We start from the raw sequence: 20,492 nt of genomic DNA, 5'->3' as shown, positions 1-20,492 counted from the left end.
AGAATCATAAGGAAAAAGAATAAAAATCTAATGTAAGAAATTTGATGCTTAATTCATCCCAAGAACAGTATACATGCAAAACATCCTTCCTCATCAACTGAATGCATTGCGTTTTGCAGCTTCCATACAAAAGTGAACATTTTTTTAAAATGTAAATGGGATTGAGGGTGCTCAGCACCTTGCAGAATCCAGTTAAAAGGCTTACATTTTATTAAAATTTCTCTTATTTCCATCAGTGCACAGACAGTTCATCCTAGTTTGCTGCAGTTTAAGAGTTACCAGCTAGAAAGCATCTCACATAAAATAAACTGTATTAGGGAAAAAACCTATTAAACTCTCAGTCATACATGAAGAGTAGTCACATCAAAAATCCACTAGGATTAAACCTCAATCCTGCAAAACACACATCAATTGGACTATTAAGGTATGTAGTTAAGCATATGCCTAAAGTGTTTGCAGCTCAGGCCTGGTCTACACTACAGCATTAGGTCAACATAAGGCATCTTACGTTGACCTAATTATGTTAGTATATGCACTACAATCTTTGCTCCCACCCATATAAGTGCCGAACTACACGCACATATCTCAACAACAGGCGCAGGGCTTATATTGGTGTCCCTGCAGACACTGCATTACTTACATCTATTGGCTGTCATTCTTATGCATTTCAAAGAAAGCTGGCTTCCAGCTCCTGAGCTGGGCTGCTGCCCAGTCTTCACTCTAAGCCAGGCTGCCACACAGGCTCCCGGCTCAAGCTGCTGCCTGGGCTCTCTGCTCAAAGCCCCGCTGCCCCCCAGGGTCCCAGCTCCCCACTTCAAGCAAGGCTGCTGCCTGGGTTCTCAGCTCCCCACTGGGAGCACGGCAGCTGACCAGACTCTGCTCGCAGATGTCCCCGCTGGGAACTGGGCAGCTGCACCGGGTTTCTTGGCTCCCTGCCGGGAACAGAGTAGCTGAGCAGACATGGATCTCCTGCCAGGAGCCTGGCTGCTCCCCCAGGCTCTCAGCTACCTGGCATCTCCCCCAGAGTCTGGTCAGCTGGCCTGTTCCCGGCAGGGAGCCTACAAGCCTAGTGTGGCTTGCCCTGTTGCCAGTGAGCAGCCAAGGAGCTGGGGGCAGGGGGCAGGCAGCCCAGCTCCCAGTGTGGATCTGTGCATGGAGCTGAGAGCCCTGGCTCTCCACCCTTCACCTCTTAAGTTAGTGGAAGCGCTCCTGGTGAGGATGCGCATCACTGACAAAAGAGGGGTAGTGTGGACATGAATTACTGTGGTGGTTGTTAGTCAACCTAACATAGGTTAACTTACGTTTATAGTGTAGACATGCCCTCAGTGCCTTGTTTCCGTATCAGAGGATTCAGAAACCCAGTTATAAACTGCAAATAGGTTGGGAAGACTATGTCTGCATTAAATGTGTCTTGCTTAATTTGACCATTTAGTTGATAAACTTTTTTCAAATATGATTTTATAAGTATTACAGTTTTATCCAACTGACTGAATATTTTTTATCATCATCATCTTTAAATAGGCTTAATTTTCATATGAAATGTTTTGGAAGACTTAATTACTGAAACAGATGTGACAATAGGATTCCTCCCCGCCCCCGGTTATGAAGCATATCTCAATTTCAAACAAAGTATGTCAGTAATATCTCTCAAAATATTTACCTGCCTTATAAAAAATACTAAATAAAAATAAATATTTAAAATACATAGTTTGATATGTATGAAAATACACAGCTTGATAAAATACATAGATATGGTGCTCGTTTGAGAGTCTTATTGTAGTGTTGTATCCTGCCACGCAGAATGTGTTGTTAGAGTCCTAGACCTGGCCTCTAGTACTCCAGCCCACTGCAGACTAAGTGTGCTGCACAGTGGTGGAATTTCTGCCAACTCTCAGAAGTGGCCACTAACACTATTTTTCAGAGGTGCTGAGCAATCATAGCTTACACTGACTTCACTGGGAATTGAGGGAGCTCAACACTTTTGAGAATCAGGCTCAAAGTGTCACACATGGGACACCTAAAATATCAGAGAACTCAAAATCAGTGGCCACTTTTGAAAGCTACAGAACAGGGGATTGGAAGGCGGAGAATGAAATTACGTTGCTCAACAGCAATCCTACTAGCTGATTAAGGAGGGATATCAACATGCTCCAGAATGAGCCCTGTCTAGTCATGGTGACTAAGAGGTGCAGAGAGTTCCACCAGAGATATGGGACAAGCCCTTCCATCTAGCTTAAGAGTTTCTTTTCAAGACAAGAAAAGAGGTGTCTGTGACCCTAAGGGCATCTCAGTGCCAGAAGACAAGGGGCTCCCTGGACTCCAGCAGTGGCCTGACCAGCTCAGTGTACACCAACTCGCTACTGTTATAAGGGCTGTCAGGTGATTAAAAAATTAGATTACGATTAATCACACTGGTAAACAATATTAGAATACCATTTATTTAAATATTTTTTGATATTTTCTACATTTTCAAATATATTGATTTCAATCACAACACAGAATTGAAAGTGTACAGTGCTCACTTTATATTATTTTTGATTAAAAATATTTGCACTGTAAAAAACAAAATTTGTATTTTTCAATTCACCTAATACAAAATACTGTAGTGCAATATCGTTATCATGAAAGTTGAATTTACAAATGTAGAATTATGTACAAAAAATAACTGCACTCAAAAATAAAACAATGTAAAACTTTAGAGCCTGCAAGTCCACTCAGTCCTACTTCTTGTTCAGCCAATCACTAAAACAAGTTTGTTTACATTTGCAGGAGATAATGCTGCCCACTTCTTGTTGACATCACCTAAAAGTAAGAACAGGCATTCGCATAGCACTGTTGGTAGCCGGCTTCACAAGATATTTACGGGCCACATGCACTAAAGATTCATATTTCCCTTCATGCTTCAACCACCATTCCAGAGTACATGCATTCATGCCGATGACTGGGTTCTGGTCGACAATGATCCAAAGCGGTGCAGACCAACGCACACTCATTTTCATTATCGGAGTCAGATGCCATCAGCAGAAGATTGATTTTCTCTTTTGGTGATTTGGGTTGTGTAGTTTCTGCATCGGAGTGTTGCTCTTTTAACTCTTCTGAAAGCACGTTCCACATGTTCTCCCTCTCACATTTTGGAAGGCACTTCAGATTCTTAAACCTTGGGTCGAGTGCTGTAGCTATCTTTACAAATTTCACATCAGTACCTTCTTTGTGTTTTGTCAAATCTGCAGTGAAAGTGTTCTTAAAATGAACAACATGTGCTGGGTCATCATTCGAGGCTGCTATAACATGAAATATATGCCCGAATGCGGGTAAAACAGAGCAGGAGACATGCAATTCTCCCCCAAGGAGTTCAGTCACAAGTTTAATTCATGCTTTTTTTTTTTTTTTTTTTTTTTTTTTTTTCCAACAAGCATTACCAGCATGGAAGCATGTCCTCTGGAATGGTGGCCAAAGTATGAAAAGGCATACGAATGTTTAGCATATCTGACATGTAAATACTTTGCAATGCAGGCTACAAAAGTGCCATGCAAACGCCTGTTGTCACTTTCAGGTGACATTGTAAATAAGAAATGTCAGTATTATCTCCCATAAATGTAAGCAAATTTGTTTGTCTTAGCAATTGGCTGAACAAGAAGTAGGACTGAGTGGACTTGTAGGCTCTAAAGTTTTACATTGTTTTGTTTTTGAGTGCAGTTATGTAACAAAAAAAATCTACATTTGTAAGTTGCACTTTCATGATAAAGAGATTGCACTCCAATACTTCTATGAGGTGAATTGAAAAATACTATTTTTGTTTATAATTTTTACAGTGCAAATATTTATAATGAAAAATAGTATAAAGTGAGCACTGTACACCTTATATTCTGTGTTGTAATTGAAATCAATATATTTGAAATGTAGAAAATATCCACAAATATTTAATAAAGTTCAATTGGTATTCTATTGTTTAACAGTGCGATTAATCACGATTAATTTTTTTGAGTTAATCGCGTGAGTTAACTGCAATTAATTGACAGCCCTAGTTATACTCTGTATCTAAAAGGTGTAATGTAATAAGCCATTGGAAAGCTAATAGTTCACTGATCATTAACATTCTTGCGTGATATATGTACCATCAAACCACAAAGGATTATACAGATGTGCCGGAATTATGATGAAAATGTATTTAAATGTATTTAAACCAGGCATGTCGGGAGAATTAATAAACAGGTTTTCTTCAGATAAAGGAATGTGGTTCTGTCTGACTGAATATGTCTCCCATATAAATTGAGCAAGGTGTGACCAAAGAAAGACAAGCACACAAACCATTTGGAAAGCAAGTAGAGAAAAAGCGATCACTTACTCTCTATGGAGGATAGAGACTGCACCAGCAGGAAGCCTTCTACCTCTTGAAACAGGGTAAATGAACTTTCAGAAATATACTTTTCAAAGGTTTACTGGACTATAAAGACAGGGGCAGAGAACCCCTAAGTTATCCTTCACTTGAAGGAACAGAGAAAACGAGCACCTTGGACTAGCTGTTAGTCAGGATCCCCATATCCATTGCTGGAAAAGGAAGACTGATAAAGAAACTATCTATAACTACTACAGTGGCTCTCAGTTCTGGGTATCCTGAACAGCATGTTACAGTATCATATTGGTTTTTGTTTCCATTTTCTGTGTCTACACATAGAACTCACAATGGAAGACACTCCCCTCTTATTGCCTCCATACTTTATTTAAAAGTGAGATGAGATGGAACATAAAATTTACACACACAAGCCAGGTGTTGTACCTTGCTGATGTCAATGAAATTCAACAGGCATACAGTGTGTCAATATTTGCTAACCTAATCTGGAAAAACCTTATCACATTGTCCCGCCTACACTAGAATATCTATTGTTGATTATTCCAGTGCTGTGATGCTGGAGCAGGGGTATTGCAATGGCGGGAGATTTCCCAAAAAAGACAAAGGCAGGAAAGGTCAAAGTGGACTCATTTACATTGTACTACCAAAAATGCTTCTCCAGCTTACAGCTGTTTCAGAGCAGTGCTGATGCCTGAGCTCCAGGAACAAACCAAAAGGCCTGTTTGTGCTTAGCCGGACACTAAATTATGCAATGTTTCAAAGAGATTGATTCAACTGTAGATTTAAACACAACAAGCTTTGTTTAAAAAGCTAATGGCTATAAATTAATCTAAAAAAAAATAAAAAGCTGGTGAATGCCATATTTTGACCATATGTTTTCAGCTTTGCACATTTGCCTCAAAACTTTCAAAGATAAATTTCATGTATTGCACCAAATTATTTTCAATAAAAAATAATCTGGTTATTTGTGCATGAGAACTAAGGAATCGTTATACTTCTTGCAAAACTGGGGATGCAGACTACATTACTGTAGTTGTAGGAACATTTAAAAGTCATCCAAAGGGGTTTGCTGTAGCGTTAAAATCTTGAGTAGAAAGCAACCAAAAGAATCTACACAAGGGTTCATACCACTCTCTACCCACCTCTCCTTTTTAACTGTTTTAATAAGTTGTTTCAATCCTTTGAGATTTTTGACGAGCCACACAACACTACTTACTCTGACATGAAATGACAATTTTTTTTCCAATATAAAGCAAAAGATGAAAATACTGGAAAGCACTGAAGCATCACTGAAATTCAATCACATCTTCATATGTGGAAGACCCTAGCACTGATTAGGTGTGTGGGTTCTTTACTTGCACATGCAAGTCACTAAAGCATAACTAGTAAAATACTAAAATAGAACGAGACCTAACAGAAATAAAATATATATTAAAATAAAACTAACCATTTTCAATAACTATTTTTAAAATCCTGTATTGTCCATATCTTGCTCTGGCAAAGGTATCTTTAACATCTTCACTAGCTGGAAAAGAAAAAAAGATATTAGTAATTGAATTAATGCATTTCACCTATTTACAATTAGTATGTTTAAAGTACACTTGTTCATGTGATCGTAAAAAGAGGCTAGTACTAAACCATTCAGCTGCACCTTTACCAGAAGTCAGACTGAAAACAAATAATCAGTTATTTTTCCCCAACTTCCACCCACAACTCCTGCTCCATTCACATTATCTTATGAAGGTCTGAACATAAGGTTGCCAGTTTTGGTTGGATGTATTCCTGTAGGTTTCATCACAGGACAACCTTTAATTAAAGATTAATTTTTAATTCTTGAATCTTTAATCCAATCCTGGAGGTTTGGCAACCCTATCTGAACAATTAGCTCTCTTTCCTGTATTCCTTACTCAGCAATAAAACACTTAACAATGCTAACATTTACGTCATCATTCTTAGGTTTCAGTTAATACTCCATGGAGATGGATTATGTTACATCTCTTAAAGCAATAGCTTCAGGATTCCCGTGGGATCAGGTATATACTTTTCACATTTATAAACTGCCTACTAGCTAGATACAATGCAAGAGTGATGTGTAAATAGGGTGACCAGACGTCCCGATAAAATTGGGACTGTCCCGATTTTTAGGTCTTTGTCCTGCGTCCCAACCGATGAACGGTTGGGACGCCATTTCTCCCGATATTGCAACTTTGGCCGCTCCAGCATTTTTTATTGTTTTTTTTGTTTTTGCTTTGGCAACTCCAGCAGCTTTTCTTTCTGTCTGTCTGTCTTTCTTTTTTTTTGCTTCCCCCATGTGTCCCAATATTTTCTCCATTTCATCTGGTCACCGTATGCATAAAAGAGAACCCCAAGAAGCATACAGGTGGATATTTTTAGCATCTGGTTGTTGGTCTTTCCTAGGGGCCCCTGAGTATCACTGATGAAGCTTCCCTTTCATCTTTCATATCTACCTCACACTAGTATGTGTCTGATAACAATTTTCAGTCCCTCACTTTTCATAATAGGACAAGTTTAGAATGAAGCATCTGTCTTAACCTCTAAATTTCCTTTGTAGCGCTTGTTGGCTGCATCTTTTTACACACTCAAATATACTTTGCAAAATCACATTTTAATCATTTTTGTAAATGAATTAATTTATAGATGATTGATTAGATCATCCAGAACGTTTGGTGTATCTTTGTGTATTATAAGGATCTGAGGCAGCTTCATTCCCCTGGAGGGTTTTTCCCTTGTGCTCTACCATATACGTCTGCATTTTAAAAAAATGTTAGGGGGAGATTTTTTGAGGCACTAACTGCAGTTAGACTTTCAACTCACTTTGAAAGTCACTGTAAATTAGATTAAAATCTCTCTCAAAGTCTCTAGCCCTAATGGTTGTGAAAATAACTTTCAAAATGCAAATTGAAAGCATTGCCCCCACCTAACTGCTGAAAGTGAGAAGCAGCTTTTTGGTTTCTTTCATTCTTCCTTGCCAAGCACAGCCTGCTGGCCACTGGGAAGGAAACAGGAGAAGGTCTGTTACTCCACTTTCCCACAGAGAAATTCAAATTATCTTTGTTTATATCTGTAGTATCAAAAAACTACTTTAATGAGGTCTGCAACAGTAGAAGGCGCACTAACTGGATGCTTGTGGTTTCATTTTCAGAACTGAAGTGATTAATATGCAGGTGTTAAGTAGTCATAATTAGGTTTCAAATCTACCCCAACAAGATAAACAGTGGGATTTCACGACTTCCAGTGCTATTATTTTTCTATAGCCCTATCCACACTACTAAACTATACTATGAAAGTAGTTAAACATGTTTTAAAATCATTAACATCTATATGAAGGAAAGATGGCAAATTAATTTATACAAGCATGTTGAAGATTGTGTTTGAACCCTGGGAGGATTATTCTAGTAGTAGGTAGAGAGACTGAGACATAAGTCCTTGTATCAGAGGCCTGTTATGAGGCAGGACCTGCTCACAGAATCCGGCAAGAATAGGGCTGATATTGCAGAAATACACATTCCTAAGAAGTGCTAGTCACAGAGTACTCACGCAAACACATCCCGATATCAAGGATGGTACAAAATAATTCCCCAAGGATAACAGGAACACACTGACTCCTCATAAAAGATACGGTCAGGATGACAGTACGTAATAGAGATGTTTTGATCGAACCAATACGTACAAGCTGATGGGTGATAACTAGCTACGTCACGGGGCAGTAACTAACTATGTTAGAGGGACAGTACTAACTTGTTTGTATCGGGGTATAAAGATGTATCTCAGAGGGAGTATCTTTGTCTGGCCTAAGGAGAAACAGAAAGTCCCGCCGTTCACTGAGCTGGTCCATTGTTATGGGCATACATGTATTAGTGGTCCAGTAGAGTCTGTGGGATACCAGTACTGTGTTTTGTTGACTATAAACCTGGCTGGGTGCCTTCGTTCCTTAACGGATCTTGTGGTCATTGGGCAGTTCTCTCAAGGTCTGCCGTGCCAGCTGTCTGTACAGGGCTGGGGCAGCACACAAAAGGAATTCACACACACACAGCCAAATGTCTATCACCACAATTCTAGTCTTAACAACTCTGTTGAATATAGCTGAATTTAAATGAATTTATTTATAGGATTTACTGCAGAACTGTGCACATTGCCCTTCCCAAGTAATCACACAATATAACCATAGTTACAGCAAGATAAAAGTCTACTACCAAACCAGGAAACAAACAAAGTCTTGATTTAGTCACATGTCCAGATCAAAGAGACAGGTGCATATGTGGTGCCTAACTATGCTATCATCCATGCTCACATATAAATGCTTCAGTTTAGTTTCATCAATGGTTGAAGAGACTTCCTACCTCTCTTCAAATTTTTTGAACAGGGAGGTTTTATTTCTTCCAGTTACCAATCCAATACACAACTAACTAGACTAATTTTTTTTCCCCCAGGGACACTTCTGGTCTTGGTCATCCAAAGGTTGAGAAGTATGGTTAACAATATAAAAAGTAAGATTTTGTATTGGCCAGATAAAGCTGTAATGCAACAACCTCAAAAGTTATGATGTCATAATGCCATGAGACTTTGTCCCATGCAGACAAAAATCTAAAAGGTTAAAATTGATGCCTGAATTGAAGATGTGAATTTTATCTTATTAAACTTGCCTGCCCCATGTTCCAACAAGACAAAGGAACTAAATAAAAGCAATATCAAATATAAATTGGATTTTTTAAACAGAAAATGAATTCCTCAAAAGCAGAGACATTGAAATACATTGAACATCTCATTAACTCCCCTATGGATACAGTAAGTGTCTGCAAAAGAGGTTTTAACATAAAGCATCCAATTAACACAATATCAGCCACAAGCCAAGTACTGAGATTTACTCCAACAGGGAGCAAATAATCAATTTATACTGGGGCACAAGGAAGGAGCAGAGAAGCCATAACTCCCCAGCTATTCTAAATCATCAGATTACATCTAAAACATTTGATCACTTCCCAGCCATCTCAAATACCTGTCAGGGATAGTCTAGGTTTATTTGGTCCTACTCAGCACCAGGGGCTAGACTTGATGACTTCTCTGGATGCTTCCAGCCCTGCATTTCTATGCTCCTCCTTCCAGCTATATGGTTTGTACAATTATTCACAAAACATATTGTGCCCTTCTGTGCTTCACCTTGCCCCACAGTTTTGGGGCCACTGGGTGCCCCACAGACTGCTAATCAATCATAGATGCGTGCTCTAGGCAAAGGATAACAGAGGACCCAAGCATCATAGTCAGGGCCCAGGTGGCTTGTTACGAACAAAGACCTTGTTCTGCCTGGTCTCTAACCCAGAAGGATAAGGGCAGAAGAAGGGACAATTTCAAGGTTTCGGGGAGGGAGGGAAAACCAGGCAGTTCAGCCCTCAAGAGAGCAGGGGCAGTTTAAAAGCCCTAGAGTGGGATGAGGGAGAAGGCAGCTTGGAGGAAAAGAAGGGAGGAAAAGGGAAGGGGCAGTGCAGACGCTGGGGGAAGCAACAAGGGGGCGGTGGAGAAGCTGAGGGAGGGGCACTGGGGAGCCCGGGGGGGTGCACAGGTTGGGGGGAGGAAAGAGGCACTGTGGAGTCCCCGAGGGGGGGCTGTAGAAGCTGGAAGGAGAGGAAGGGGCACTGGAGATCCCCGGCGGGGTGCAGAGGCGGGGGGGGGGGAGGGGCACTGGGGAGCCCCAGGGCCGGTGCAGAAGCGAGAGGCTGGGGGGAGAGGGACACTGGGGAGCCCCAGGCCGGTACCTTGGATGCCGGTTTGGTGGGACATGCTGCGATGGAGCCGGGACGCGAGGCTGCGGCTCTGTCTGCACCTCGGTCAGGAACCGGCGGGCTTGGGGGGCGGGGGGGCAGGCTGGCCCGGGACACGCACGTGACGCGCCCCCGCCACTCAGCGGCCGGGAGCCCGGCTCCTTCCGGGCGGGCCCTGGGACGGGAGCCGGCTCCAGGCGTGAGCGAGCGGGCGGGCCAGCCGGTAGCTGGGGGATCCCGATTCCCGCCCAGGGCGTGTCGCGGGCCGGGGCCGCCCTTGGGACACCCGCGCCGCGCCGAGGCGGGTTTGTCTCTTTCCAGCCGCTTCCCCCCCGTCTGCCCCGCGCGGCCAGACAGCTCCCGAATATCCCCGGCCGGCTTCTCCGCCCGCCCTGGGCTGCAAGGGGCCCGTTCGCAGCCCCGGCGGGGGAGAGGCCCGAGAGGGCGGGCGCTGCAGGCGGAAAGCGCGTCCGCCCGCTAGGGAACGGGGCCGGGGCCGGGGCGGCGGGGCGGGCAGCCGCGGGAGCGTTTCTAGAGTGGGGGATTATTCGGGGCTGGCGGGGGGGAGCAGGGGCTTGCCCGGGGTTGGGAGCGCGGGGCGGGGCGGGGCTAAGCGATCCGCGCACAGGCAGGAGTCTTTGGGATACACAGCACCAGGGCCAGAGGTGCAACTGTGAAGCGTCCATCAGACCGTTGGGAGGTTTGCTGGAGGCTGCCATGGTGATTTCAGTGCATCTGAAGCGAACAATTCCCTAGTGAAGTACTTCAGCCTCTGAACGAAAACCCCGTCAAGGGCACTTACCTGGAATACATTTGGCTGCCAAGCTATTTGTAAGAGGATATCGCGCACACACAAAACAACTGGAGGACTTGCCATTAAATAAGCCACAATTATTTGTTAAAAACTTCATCTCCGAAATAGCTTCTCTGATGAACTTTACATTTTGTCCGATGTTCTCCATTGGCAGCAGAGCACAGATGACGTTTAAGGTGCTGTGTAGACCTTTAATTACAGGTTTCAGAGTAGCCGCCGCGTTAGTCTGTATCCGCAAAAAGAAAAGGAGGACTTGTGGCACCTTAGAGACTAACCAATTTATTTGAGCATAAGCTTTCGTGAGCTACAGCTCTCTTCATCGGATGCATTCAGTGGAAAATACAGTGAGGAGATTTATATACACACAGAACATTAAAAAATGGGTGTTTATCATACACACTATAAGTATGCATCCGATGAAGTGAGCTGTAGCTCACGAAAGCTTATGCTCAAATAAATTGGTTAGTCTCTAAGGTGCCACAAGTCCTCCTTTTCTTTTTGCAAATACAGACTAACACGGCTGTTACTCTGAAACTATAAGGAGAGTGATCACTTAAGATGAGCTGGAGGAGGGAATCAAGTCTCAGTCTTAAAATGGAAAACACTTCACAACTTTCTAATAAGGAGAGGACTTAATACTCTGTAATGCTTACTAACTGGAGTAATAGGTCTGTAGACTATGCTTGGGTAGAGTGGCCTCAAATATGCTACAAAGTTAATCAGTTGCCAAAGTACTTGATGAAAACATTAGATAATCTCATGTTTGTGCTGTTTTTAGCAGCAATATCAGTTACAGGGCAAAGGTTTTTCTAGCCCAGTGGTTTTCAAACTTTTTTTCTGGGGACCCAGTTGAAGAAAATTGTTGATGCCCATCGACGCAATGGAGCTGGGGATGAGGGGAGTGGGAGGGGCCCAGGGTTGGGGCATGGGGTTGGGGTGTGGAAGGGGGGTCAGGGCTCTGGGCTGGGTGTACAGGCTCGGGTAGGGATCAGGGGTGCAGGAGGGGCTCCATGGTTGGGGGGCTCAGGGATGAGTCAGGGCTCTGGGCTGGGGGTGCAGGCTCTGGGGATAAAGGGTTTGGGGTGCAGGAAGGGGTTCCAGGTTTTGGGGGCTCAGGGCTGGGGCAGGGGATTGGGGCATGGGGTTACCTCCAGTTGCTTCCCGCCTGTCCTGGCACTGCGGACCACATGGTGCCCTGGAAGCAGCCAGCAACAGGTCTGGGTCCTAGGCGGAGGCGTGTGACTCTCACTCGCATGCACCGCCCCCACCCCCTCCTTCCAAGGGCGCGCAGAACCAGTGCTTGGGGCAGCTCGCAGAGCCCTATGGCCCCCCCTGCCTAGAATCCGGACCTGCTGCAGGCCGCTTCCAGGGTGCAACGTGGTGTTAAAACAGGTAGGAACTAGCCCACCTTAGCTGGGAAGCACCACGAGTGGGACTTTTAATGTCCCGGTCAGCAACTCTGACCAGAGCAAGGCAACCCAGTGCCTTACGTGCTGCGACCCAGTACTGGATCGCAACCCACGGTTTGAAAAACACTGCTGTAGCCCATTCTTTCTGTTGTGGCATTACTTTCTATCCAGCTGACAGATGCACGTGCCTATGTATGGAAAAACTGTTGTAGTTCATCATTGCAATTTAGATGTTAATTTAAACATGTATCTCGTTCCTATTTGAATGTTTTATGCCAAGTATTAGTTTCATCAATTTACATTCAATAGTTTCTGTAAGGATACTGCCACATATGGAGGGCAGAAAACTGCCAGCTGACTGATTTAACTCACATAAAACTACATTAAAATCTCAAATTTTAATCTGAACTGCATCGTACTCCAAAGGAGAAGGTTGGGTATGATCCCTGGACATACACAAATCTGTAGTTGTCCCGGGACCTCTCCTCCTTTTGAGACCTTCCATTCCCCTATTCCTTCCATTCCCCCATCCCCCTCCCTGCTGATGAATTTTTTCATTTTGACTCTCTCCTCTGGTTGTTGTCTTTCAATAAAAGGATTGTGATTGTTTGAAAGCAATCTTTATTCTATTAAGTGAAAGCAAAAAGAGCACTACAAAGCAACATACAATTGTTAAGGTCCCTTCTTGCATCATGTGCACCAATCACCTCCTAGCATTACAAGCACTGCAATCCCGAGCATAGCAACAAATATTACTGGCTTTCAGCTTCAAATTGCTGCCTCAAAGCATCCCTGATCCTTATGGCTCCGTGCTGTGCCCCTCTAATAGCTCTGGTCTCCGGCTGTTCAAACTTAGCCTCCAGGCACTGAGCCTCTGTGGTCCAGACCGGAGTGAAGCTTTCACCCTTCCCTTCACAAATATTATGGAGCGTACAGCATGCGGCTATAAGCATAGGAATATTGTCATCGGCCATGTCCAACTTCCCATACAGGTATGGCCTGTGGGCTTTTAAACGACTGAATGCACACTTCACAGTCATTCTGCACTTGCTCAGCCTGTTGATGAACCACTCCTTGCTGCTGTCAAGTTGCCCCATGTATGGCTTCGTGAGCCATGGCATTAAGGGGTAGCAGGGTCTCCCAGGATCACAATGGGCATTTTGACTTCCCCTATGGTGATCTTCTGGTCTGGGAAGAAAGACCCTGCTTGCAGCTTCTTGAGCAGGCCAGTGTTCCGAAAGATGCGTGAGTCATGCACCCTGCGTTGATGTCAGTGAAACGCCCACACTGATCCACAAGCGCCTGTAACACCATGGAGAAGTACCCCTTCCTATTGATGTATTCCATTGCAGGGTGGTCTGGTGCCAAAATTGGAATGTGTGTGCCATCTATTGCCCCTCCACAGGGAAACCCATTTCTGCAAATCCATTCACTATTTCACGCATAGTTCCCACTAATGTCATAACCAGTATCTGAAAGGTGTCATGTAAGATCTCCATAGAAAGCTAATATAATACTGATCATGAATATTAATGTGTGCTGTATGTATGGAGGACAAATTCAAAATTACAACATATTGGAAATTGTTAGCAAAGTGTGTCTGCCAGGCAGGGCTAAAGTTACCCCACGCTAGACAAAGGAATGAGGATCAGCCACCTGGAAGGTATTTCCATAGTACATTAAGAGGCATTGGGAATGCAATAGAATGTAAACAGAACCATCAAGGCAACAGAGGGATCAGATTGCAAGAAATAGATCAATTTGCATGTTAGCAAACACCAGTGGGGGAAGAAGCCAGCATGCTGGTTTCATGCTGAAACTTCCTTCACCAGGAGACTCCATGTTGCCTTCCTCACAATTCAAATGGACTTTCTTTGCGGGGAGATAACCTTCAGAAGAATCCGTTTAAAGGTTCACTGGGCTATAAAAAGAGGGGCAGAGAAACTTAAGTTATGTTTTACCTAAGAAGAAAAAGGAACCAAGCACTTTAGACTTTTGTGGGAAATCCTGACCAGAGGGGTTGGTCAGCCGTCTTGCTGGAGGTAGATTACTAAGGAAACTACTTTGAACAAAGGCTGTAGCTTGTTTTGTTAAGTCTTAGCCTCTAGAACATGTTATTTGCTTTTCTTTGCTTGTAACCATTTCTAACTCTATCTTTTATACTTGAACTCACTTAAAATCCTATCTCCTTTTGTTAATAAATTTGTTTTACTTTTAATCTAAATCAAACACATTGCTGTGTTTGATTTAAAACAAATATTAACTTCAGTTAATGTGGCAAACTGCTGAGTACTGTATCTTTAAAGGACCAAAAGACCCTTAATTTCTCTCTGAATGCTCCAGGAGAGGGCTGGACCTTGCAGAGCACATGATTTTGGGAAAATTCAGAACTGTGAGCTGTCAGGGTCATCTTGCCAGATGTACGAGGCTGGACGAGGTCAGAGTGTGGCAAGGATGTAACAAGCAGGCTGCTGGAATCAGATCTGCTTAACGACATTCATTGCATGCTTTTCTGCTAGCTGGAAGTGTCCAGACAAGAGAACCAAAGCAACAGAGCATTTTGAGGCACTAAGGGTTATAAGGCAGGTAGGGACACAACCCCTTACTGGCCTGGACTGCACCCCAGAACATGACACCATTTCCCTCATGTAATGGACTAATAAGATTCCTTTGTTCCTGTGTAATTACAAAAAAGCCTCCTTCATATTGTCCTTAATTCTGCTGGCCATAGAGTTCGCCTTGTGACCTTTTGCTTCCTTTATCAACTGTCTACAATTCACAGCAATAAATATAAATTAGAAGCTATTAACTTTCCCTTTGTTCCATTTGTTTTATATTATATATAAAAATGTATAACTGCTTTCGTGTCCCTCCTGTTATCAAGTTGGTGATAACTTTGATGTCCTTGAATGTAGTTTCAGGATATAAATGAGGCCTGTCTACTGAAGCCATACATATAAATTTTTTGACCTAGGGATGCACTTTTTGAGGGACTGAATAAAATTCATATTTGTAGAACAAATCCTAAGTAAATTGATTATTGCTTTTTCCAATCACTTGTGCAGCCACTCCTTGGAGTCCATAGGTTGTAAGTAGTAGCTGCTGGCAAACACACTTGTATCTTCATGTTGTTTGTGGACAGCATATATGCACAGTTTGTAGACCAACTAGTCAGACACCCAGCCTATATAAAACCCCATGTGCTCCCACTGAGTAGGCTGCCATGGCACTTGGCTCCATCCCATGGGGAGCTATGGAATTCTTTTCCTCCTTCAGAACAACCTCTCAGATTCCTGGCCTCCCACACTGTCTAGTAGAACTGCAATGGTCCTGCTGCCTATTGGTCCTTCTAGAGGTGAGCAGGCTTCATCCTTAATAGGGGAAACCATAGGAAGTACATAAGTTTGTGTTTGGTATGCACTTTCCTTTATGCATTGTTTTAAAATAGTACGAGTGATATATAAATCCTATAACTACTGATCTGCAGCCTTACGACTACTATACATTTTGTGTGTGTGTGTGTGTTTTTAAACCTGTCCACTTGCAAAGATGCAGTGTTCTGAATTGATTTATATTTGAATGAGACAGCATCTTCTTTCACAAGAGCTTTCAGAGGGAAAATTACAGACCAATGCACAGGAAATCTGTTTTTCCCGACTTAGGTGAAAAATTGTTTTGTAGTGGTTGATACTGCAATAAAATAAATGGCCTCAAACTGCTGGCAACTGAATGTGAAAAGATTATTCCCACACTACTACTCCTATTTTAGTCAGGTGCATGTGCTGGTAATACTTGTGAGAGAAACCATTTTAAAATTAGCCTTACTGGCTGTCAAGATGACTCATCATCTTGATTCAACCTGCTTTATAGCTTCGACTAACTGATTTTGACTGGTGGCCAAAAAGGGCAACTTAGTTAGCTGTTTACAGTTTTGTAATGGAATTTTGTATTTTATGTTTTTGTACCATAGACAACCTCATTTTTCAATGAACCAGAGTATTTCTGTCTACTGAAATTATTTGCTTCAGGGCTGTGTTTCTCAGCACCACCAAATCTGGGTTACTTTGAAGAAAATTGTAGATCTACACTTCAGGCTGCATAAGTATTTATATTCTAAAAGATAATTTATAAACATGTCAAATTACCCTTTTGAGCTGAAATTTGTCCCATTTGTTCAGAGTTATGAAAATATAAGCAAATGGTTATATGGTTCAGGCTGTTTTTTAAACAAAGGGAATGGAAAAAAAACCCCAGTTCCTGTGAGGATGTTTTGTTTTGTTTTTTTGCAATTTCTTTTTGAAGAATAATAGCAACCCAATAGGAGCTGTTGGAAATATGAACTTTGATAAGGAGATAGTATGTGTATATATATGGCAAAGATGTGCATTTGGCTATTCTGGTGGAAAATTAGTTTTTCATTGGGCTGAGTTACAACAGTTTAAACTTAGTTTGTCCATGCCTACTGGTTAGTTTTTAATATAATAACCTATGAATGATCTGTGGGTACTGCACATATGTGCATAAGTAAGCTGAATGGAATTTAACTTTAATGTGTAAGTGCAGGAAGAATATGATCTGGCCTTTTTGGGGAGCACTTCCCCTCCAATATACACTTTCATGTTCACACACAAGGAATCCCCCTGTGAATATACTGGTTGTACGCAGTGTTCTAGTTATGGCTAGTAAATAGTTATATATGATGGCATTTCTTTGTTTTTATGTTTCCTTTAAAAAACAACAGAACTTTCCCTTTACAGTAAAATAATCTTAAGGTTGCAAAGTGAAGGAGTAAAAAAATCAGGAATGCTCAGGCAACTTAAACCTTGTCTCAAATACTTTATACCAGGCCTAGCCAGGGCCAGCCTACAACATTTTGGCACCTGAGGCGGGGAGCTCAAATGACGCCCCCATGCTGATGGGGTCAAAATTTTGAAAGGTCTCAATTCTGCCTTCTTCCTGTTCTACTCCTCTCATGGTACTGCTCTGCTACCTACCCCAATAAAGGAGAACTAACAACTTAAAATGCCTTGTTCAAAAATTTTAAGTAACACTTAACTTTCAAACGTCTGAACAGCAAATGTAACTTTTCTTGTCTGCATAGTAAACACTGGCATTTTTATCTGTTTGAATAATCAAAGTGGTGCTTTCCATGCCTATTTGGTTGCAAAGATTTGAACTGCTTCCTGAAGGTCCACAGTCTGGGCCAGCTCATGATCTACTGAGATGGTTGCAAGGGCGACCAGCCTCTCCTGTGTCATTGTGGAGCATAGATATGTTTTTATTAACTTCAGTTTGGAGAAGTTGTGTTCTTCACTGGCAACAGTTACAGGAAGTGTTAGAAGTATGCGCAGAGCAACAAAAGCATTTGGAAAGAGGGTGGTCATCTTATTTGTGCACATATATTCCATAACAGCCTTTGGAGTTGATCCTGCTGAAATGTATCTTGAAAGGGCTTTTAGTTCATCACCTAAATCGCTCGCATCAATATCGCGCATGTCATCATGTGTCAACCCTGTCACTAGTGCCCTGCATTGCTGGTGTAGGTCTTCTTCAAGTATAGTGAGGAGTTTTGGAATATCATACAACGTCCCAAATACACTGCTGTGTTCCTTGAGCTGCATGAAATGTTCTTCAACTGACTGTATTGCACAATCTAGCACCTGGTTAAAGAATTCAACTTTGAATTGTTGTTTGGGGTCTCTTATGGGATTATCCTGTGCCTCATAATCAAAATGTCTTCTTCTTCGGTGACTCTTGTATTCTTGAATGGGTGGGAAAATAGCTTCAGTGCGAAGTTCCTCTGCCAACTTCTGTGCACTCTTCAGAACGTTTTGAAATCCTTCATCTGACTGGTAAGACAGTAGGTATGACTTTGCTTTGTCCAGTTGTTCCATTGCTCCAGATATATCAAGGTCAACACCTTGGAGTCTCTTGCTTACAACATTTATTTCAAACAGTATGTCATGCCACAACATTAAGCCACAAAGAAATTTGAAGTTATGTATGTTTCTGGTGATTCCATTTCCCTCTGCCACTGTTCTCCCATGAACAGTTCCTGTCATAGATTTATCCTCCATAATGGAAACAATGGCATCATCTATCTTCCCAATCTGGTGTTTGATAGGCTTTATCGCCTCCACTAGATTTTCCCATCGTGTGGCACTCAGTGGTTTCAGTGTCAGAGAGGATATTCCCAAATGTTGCTTCAAAATTTGCCATCGATGAGTTGATGCAGAGAAAAATACATAGATGCTTTGAATTACATTAGAAAATTCAGCAGTCTCACTAGAAGCTGATGCTGCATCACTGACCACCAAGTTCAATGAATGAGAACTGCATGGGACAAAAAAGACTCGAGGGTCGGATTTGTGTCTGCACTCCTCTGTTCTTACATCTTATGTTGGCACCATTATCTCTCTGCACTCCTCTGTTCTTACATCTCATGTTGGCACCATTAGCCCTGACCTCTCATGTCAGCTATTGCAATTCCCGTATCTTCCAGCTTTTTAAGAAGCACATTTATCATACCAGCTCCTGTAGTATCATCAATGTCAATAAATTCTAGAGAATGCTTTCCGACAGTCACCATTGCAGGGACATTTTCACTAGGTTCTGTTGTTGTTACAAAATGCACCATTAAAGTAATTTGTTCCGTAAGGCTGATGTCAGGTGTGCAGTCCAGAATAACAGAGTAATATCTTGCTGACTTCAAATCTGCCACAATCTTCTGTTTGACTTTTGTTGCCAATAACTGTATGATCTCATTTTGAATCGTTCTTCCGAGGTAGTAGTGTATGTACGTTTCTTGGGTGGTGACTCTTCTTAGATGCTCCTGGAGTACAGCATCAAACTCAGCCATCAGCTCCACAATTTTAAGGAAGTTTCCATTGTTTGGTACATACAGTTGATCTGAAGTGCCACGCAGTGCTAGGTTTTGGGTAGCAATCATTCTCACAATGGCAATGAGCCTTTTCAGAACATTTTGCCAGTAAAGAGACTCTGATGCAATCTTCTCTGCATGCTGATCATCTATGGTGGCCTTTAACCTTAGTCTCATCTCAAGCTCTTTCCACCTATGGAATGCTCTCTGGTGATTGCTGCCTTCTCATGGCATGCCAGATTTCTAGCCAGATTTTTCCAGTCCTTTGTTCCTGTCGAACCCAATGGGACTGGAACATTAGACTGGAAGAGTTTGCAACAAAAACAGTATGCAGCATTTTGGGTTTTTGAGTACATAAGCCATGGCCTCTCCACTTTGTCACCATTGGGGATTTCACGCCAGTAATGTGTTGGATGGAAACTTCTATTTTCATTGTCTTTGGGAAACATGAAGTTTTTCACTTGCTGTGGCCCATACAGTACAAGGAAGTCCCTCAGGCTACTGCTCAAGTGGGTCCACAGTCCTGGATCACCTAGACTTAAGGAACTAAACTCAGCAGCAGCTGTTTCTTGCGCCTCCACCACACTCTTCTCTGATCTACACTTTTCTTCAGGAATATGCATGGTTACATCCATTTGAGATGGAGATATGGACGCTGCAGTAGCTGCCAGGTCACCTGTACTCTCACTAACTGGAAGATCAGGCATCTCCTCACCACTCACATTCTCACTGGGGCCAGAAGGCTCACCATGAACATTTGTGTTTATGTATCTCAGGAGAGCTCCTTCCTGCTTAGATAGAAAAGCTTCCTTTGCTTTCTTTCTTTTTCTGAATGCTGCTCCAGAGGCGCGTTTTCTTCTTTCACTCATGACTGCTGTTCTGTGCCAGCGGTAGTGGCTCTCAACACGCAGTTGAAGGGGACAAATAAACAGGCTGGTAGCAGGGCCTGAGTGAGGGAAGATATCAGCGTCTTAAGGGCTTAACTGGCTCCTACTACTTCAGTTGACTGCCTGATCTCCTCAAGTGGGTTCAGGAAAGCAGCAGGAAACAGGAAGCTCCCTGAGAAGCTGGTGTTAATCAGTCCAGGCTCTTCCTCCTAAGAGGCTCCTCCTCCTCTCTCTCTCTCTCTCTGCAGCTCCTGCTGCTTTCTGCTATTCCCTCTCACCTTTTCTCCTGCCTGCCTGTTATGTCTCTTGTGCTCTCCTTCCTCCAGCACAGTACTCCACCATCTCTGTGCATCTAGAGCAGAGAGAATACATAT

At 42.7% G+C, this 20,492-nt stretch overlaps 1 protein-coding gene across 1 annotated transcript in view; it reads right to left on the bottom strand.

The window, feature by feature from the left end:
- The window catches only part of TWF1 (twinfilin actin binding protein 1), a 33,374-nt gene extending 23,094 nt beyond the window's left edge, over positions 1 to 10,280 (bottom strand). The window contains exons 1-2 of the mRNA XM_077833909.1: positions 10,123 to 10,280; positions 5,799 to 5,876 (exon numbers count right to left, since the gene is read on the bottom strand). Coding sequence (XP_077690035.1) covers positions 5,799 to 5,876; positions 10,123 to 10,147 — 103 coding nt within the window. The 5' untranslated portion in view covers positions 10,148 to 10,280. The remainder of the gene's footprint in view (positions 1 to 5,798; positions 5,877 to 10,122) is intronic.
- Positions 10,281 to 20,492: the final 10,212 nt, after the last annotated feature.

The sequence above is a fragment of the Eretmochelys imbricata genome, chromosome 1, assembly GCF_965152235.1.
Source record: "Eretmochelys imbricata isolate rEreImb1 chromosome 1, rEreImb1.hap1, whole genome shotgun sequence".
NCBI lineage: Eukaryota > Metazoa > Chordata > Testudines > Cheloniidae > Eretmochelys > Eretmochelys imbricata.
The sequence above is the reverse complement of the archived record's forward strand: the minus strand, read 5'-3'. Positions and strand labels throughout refer to the sequence as shown.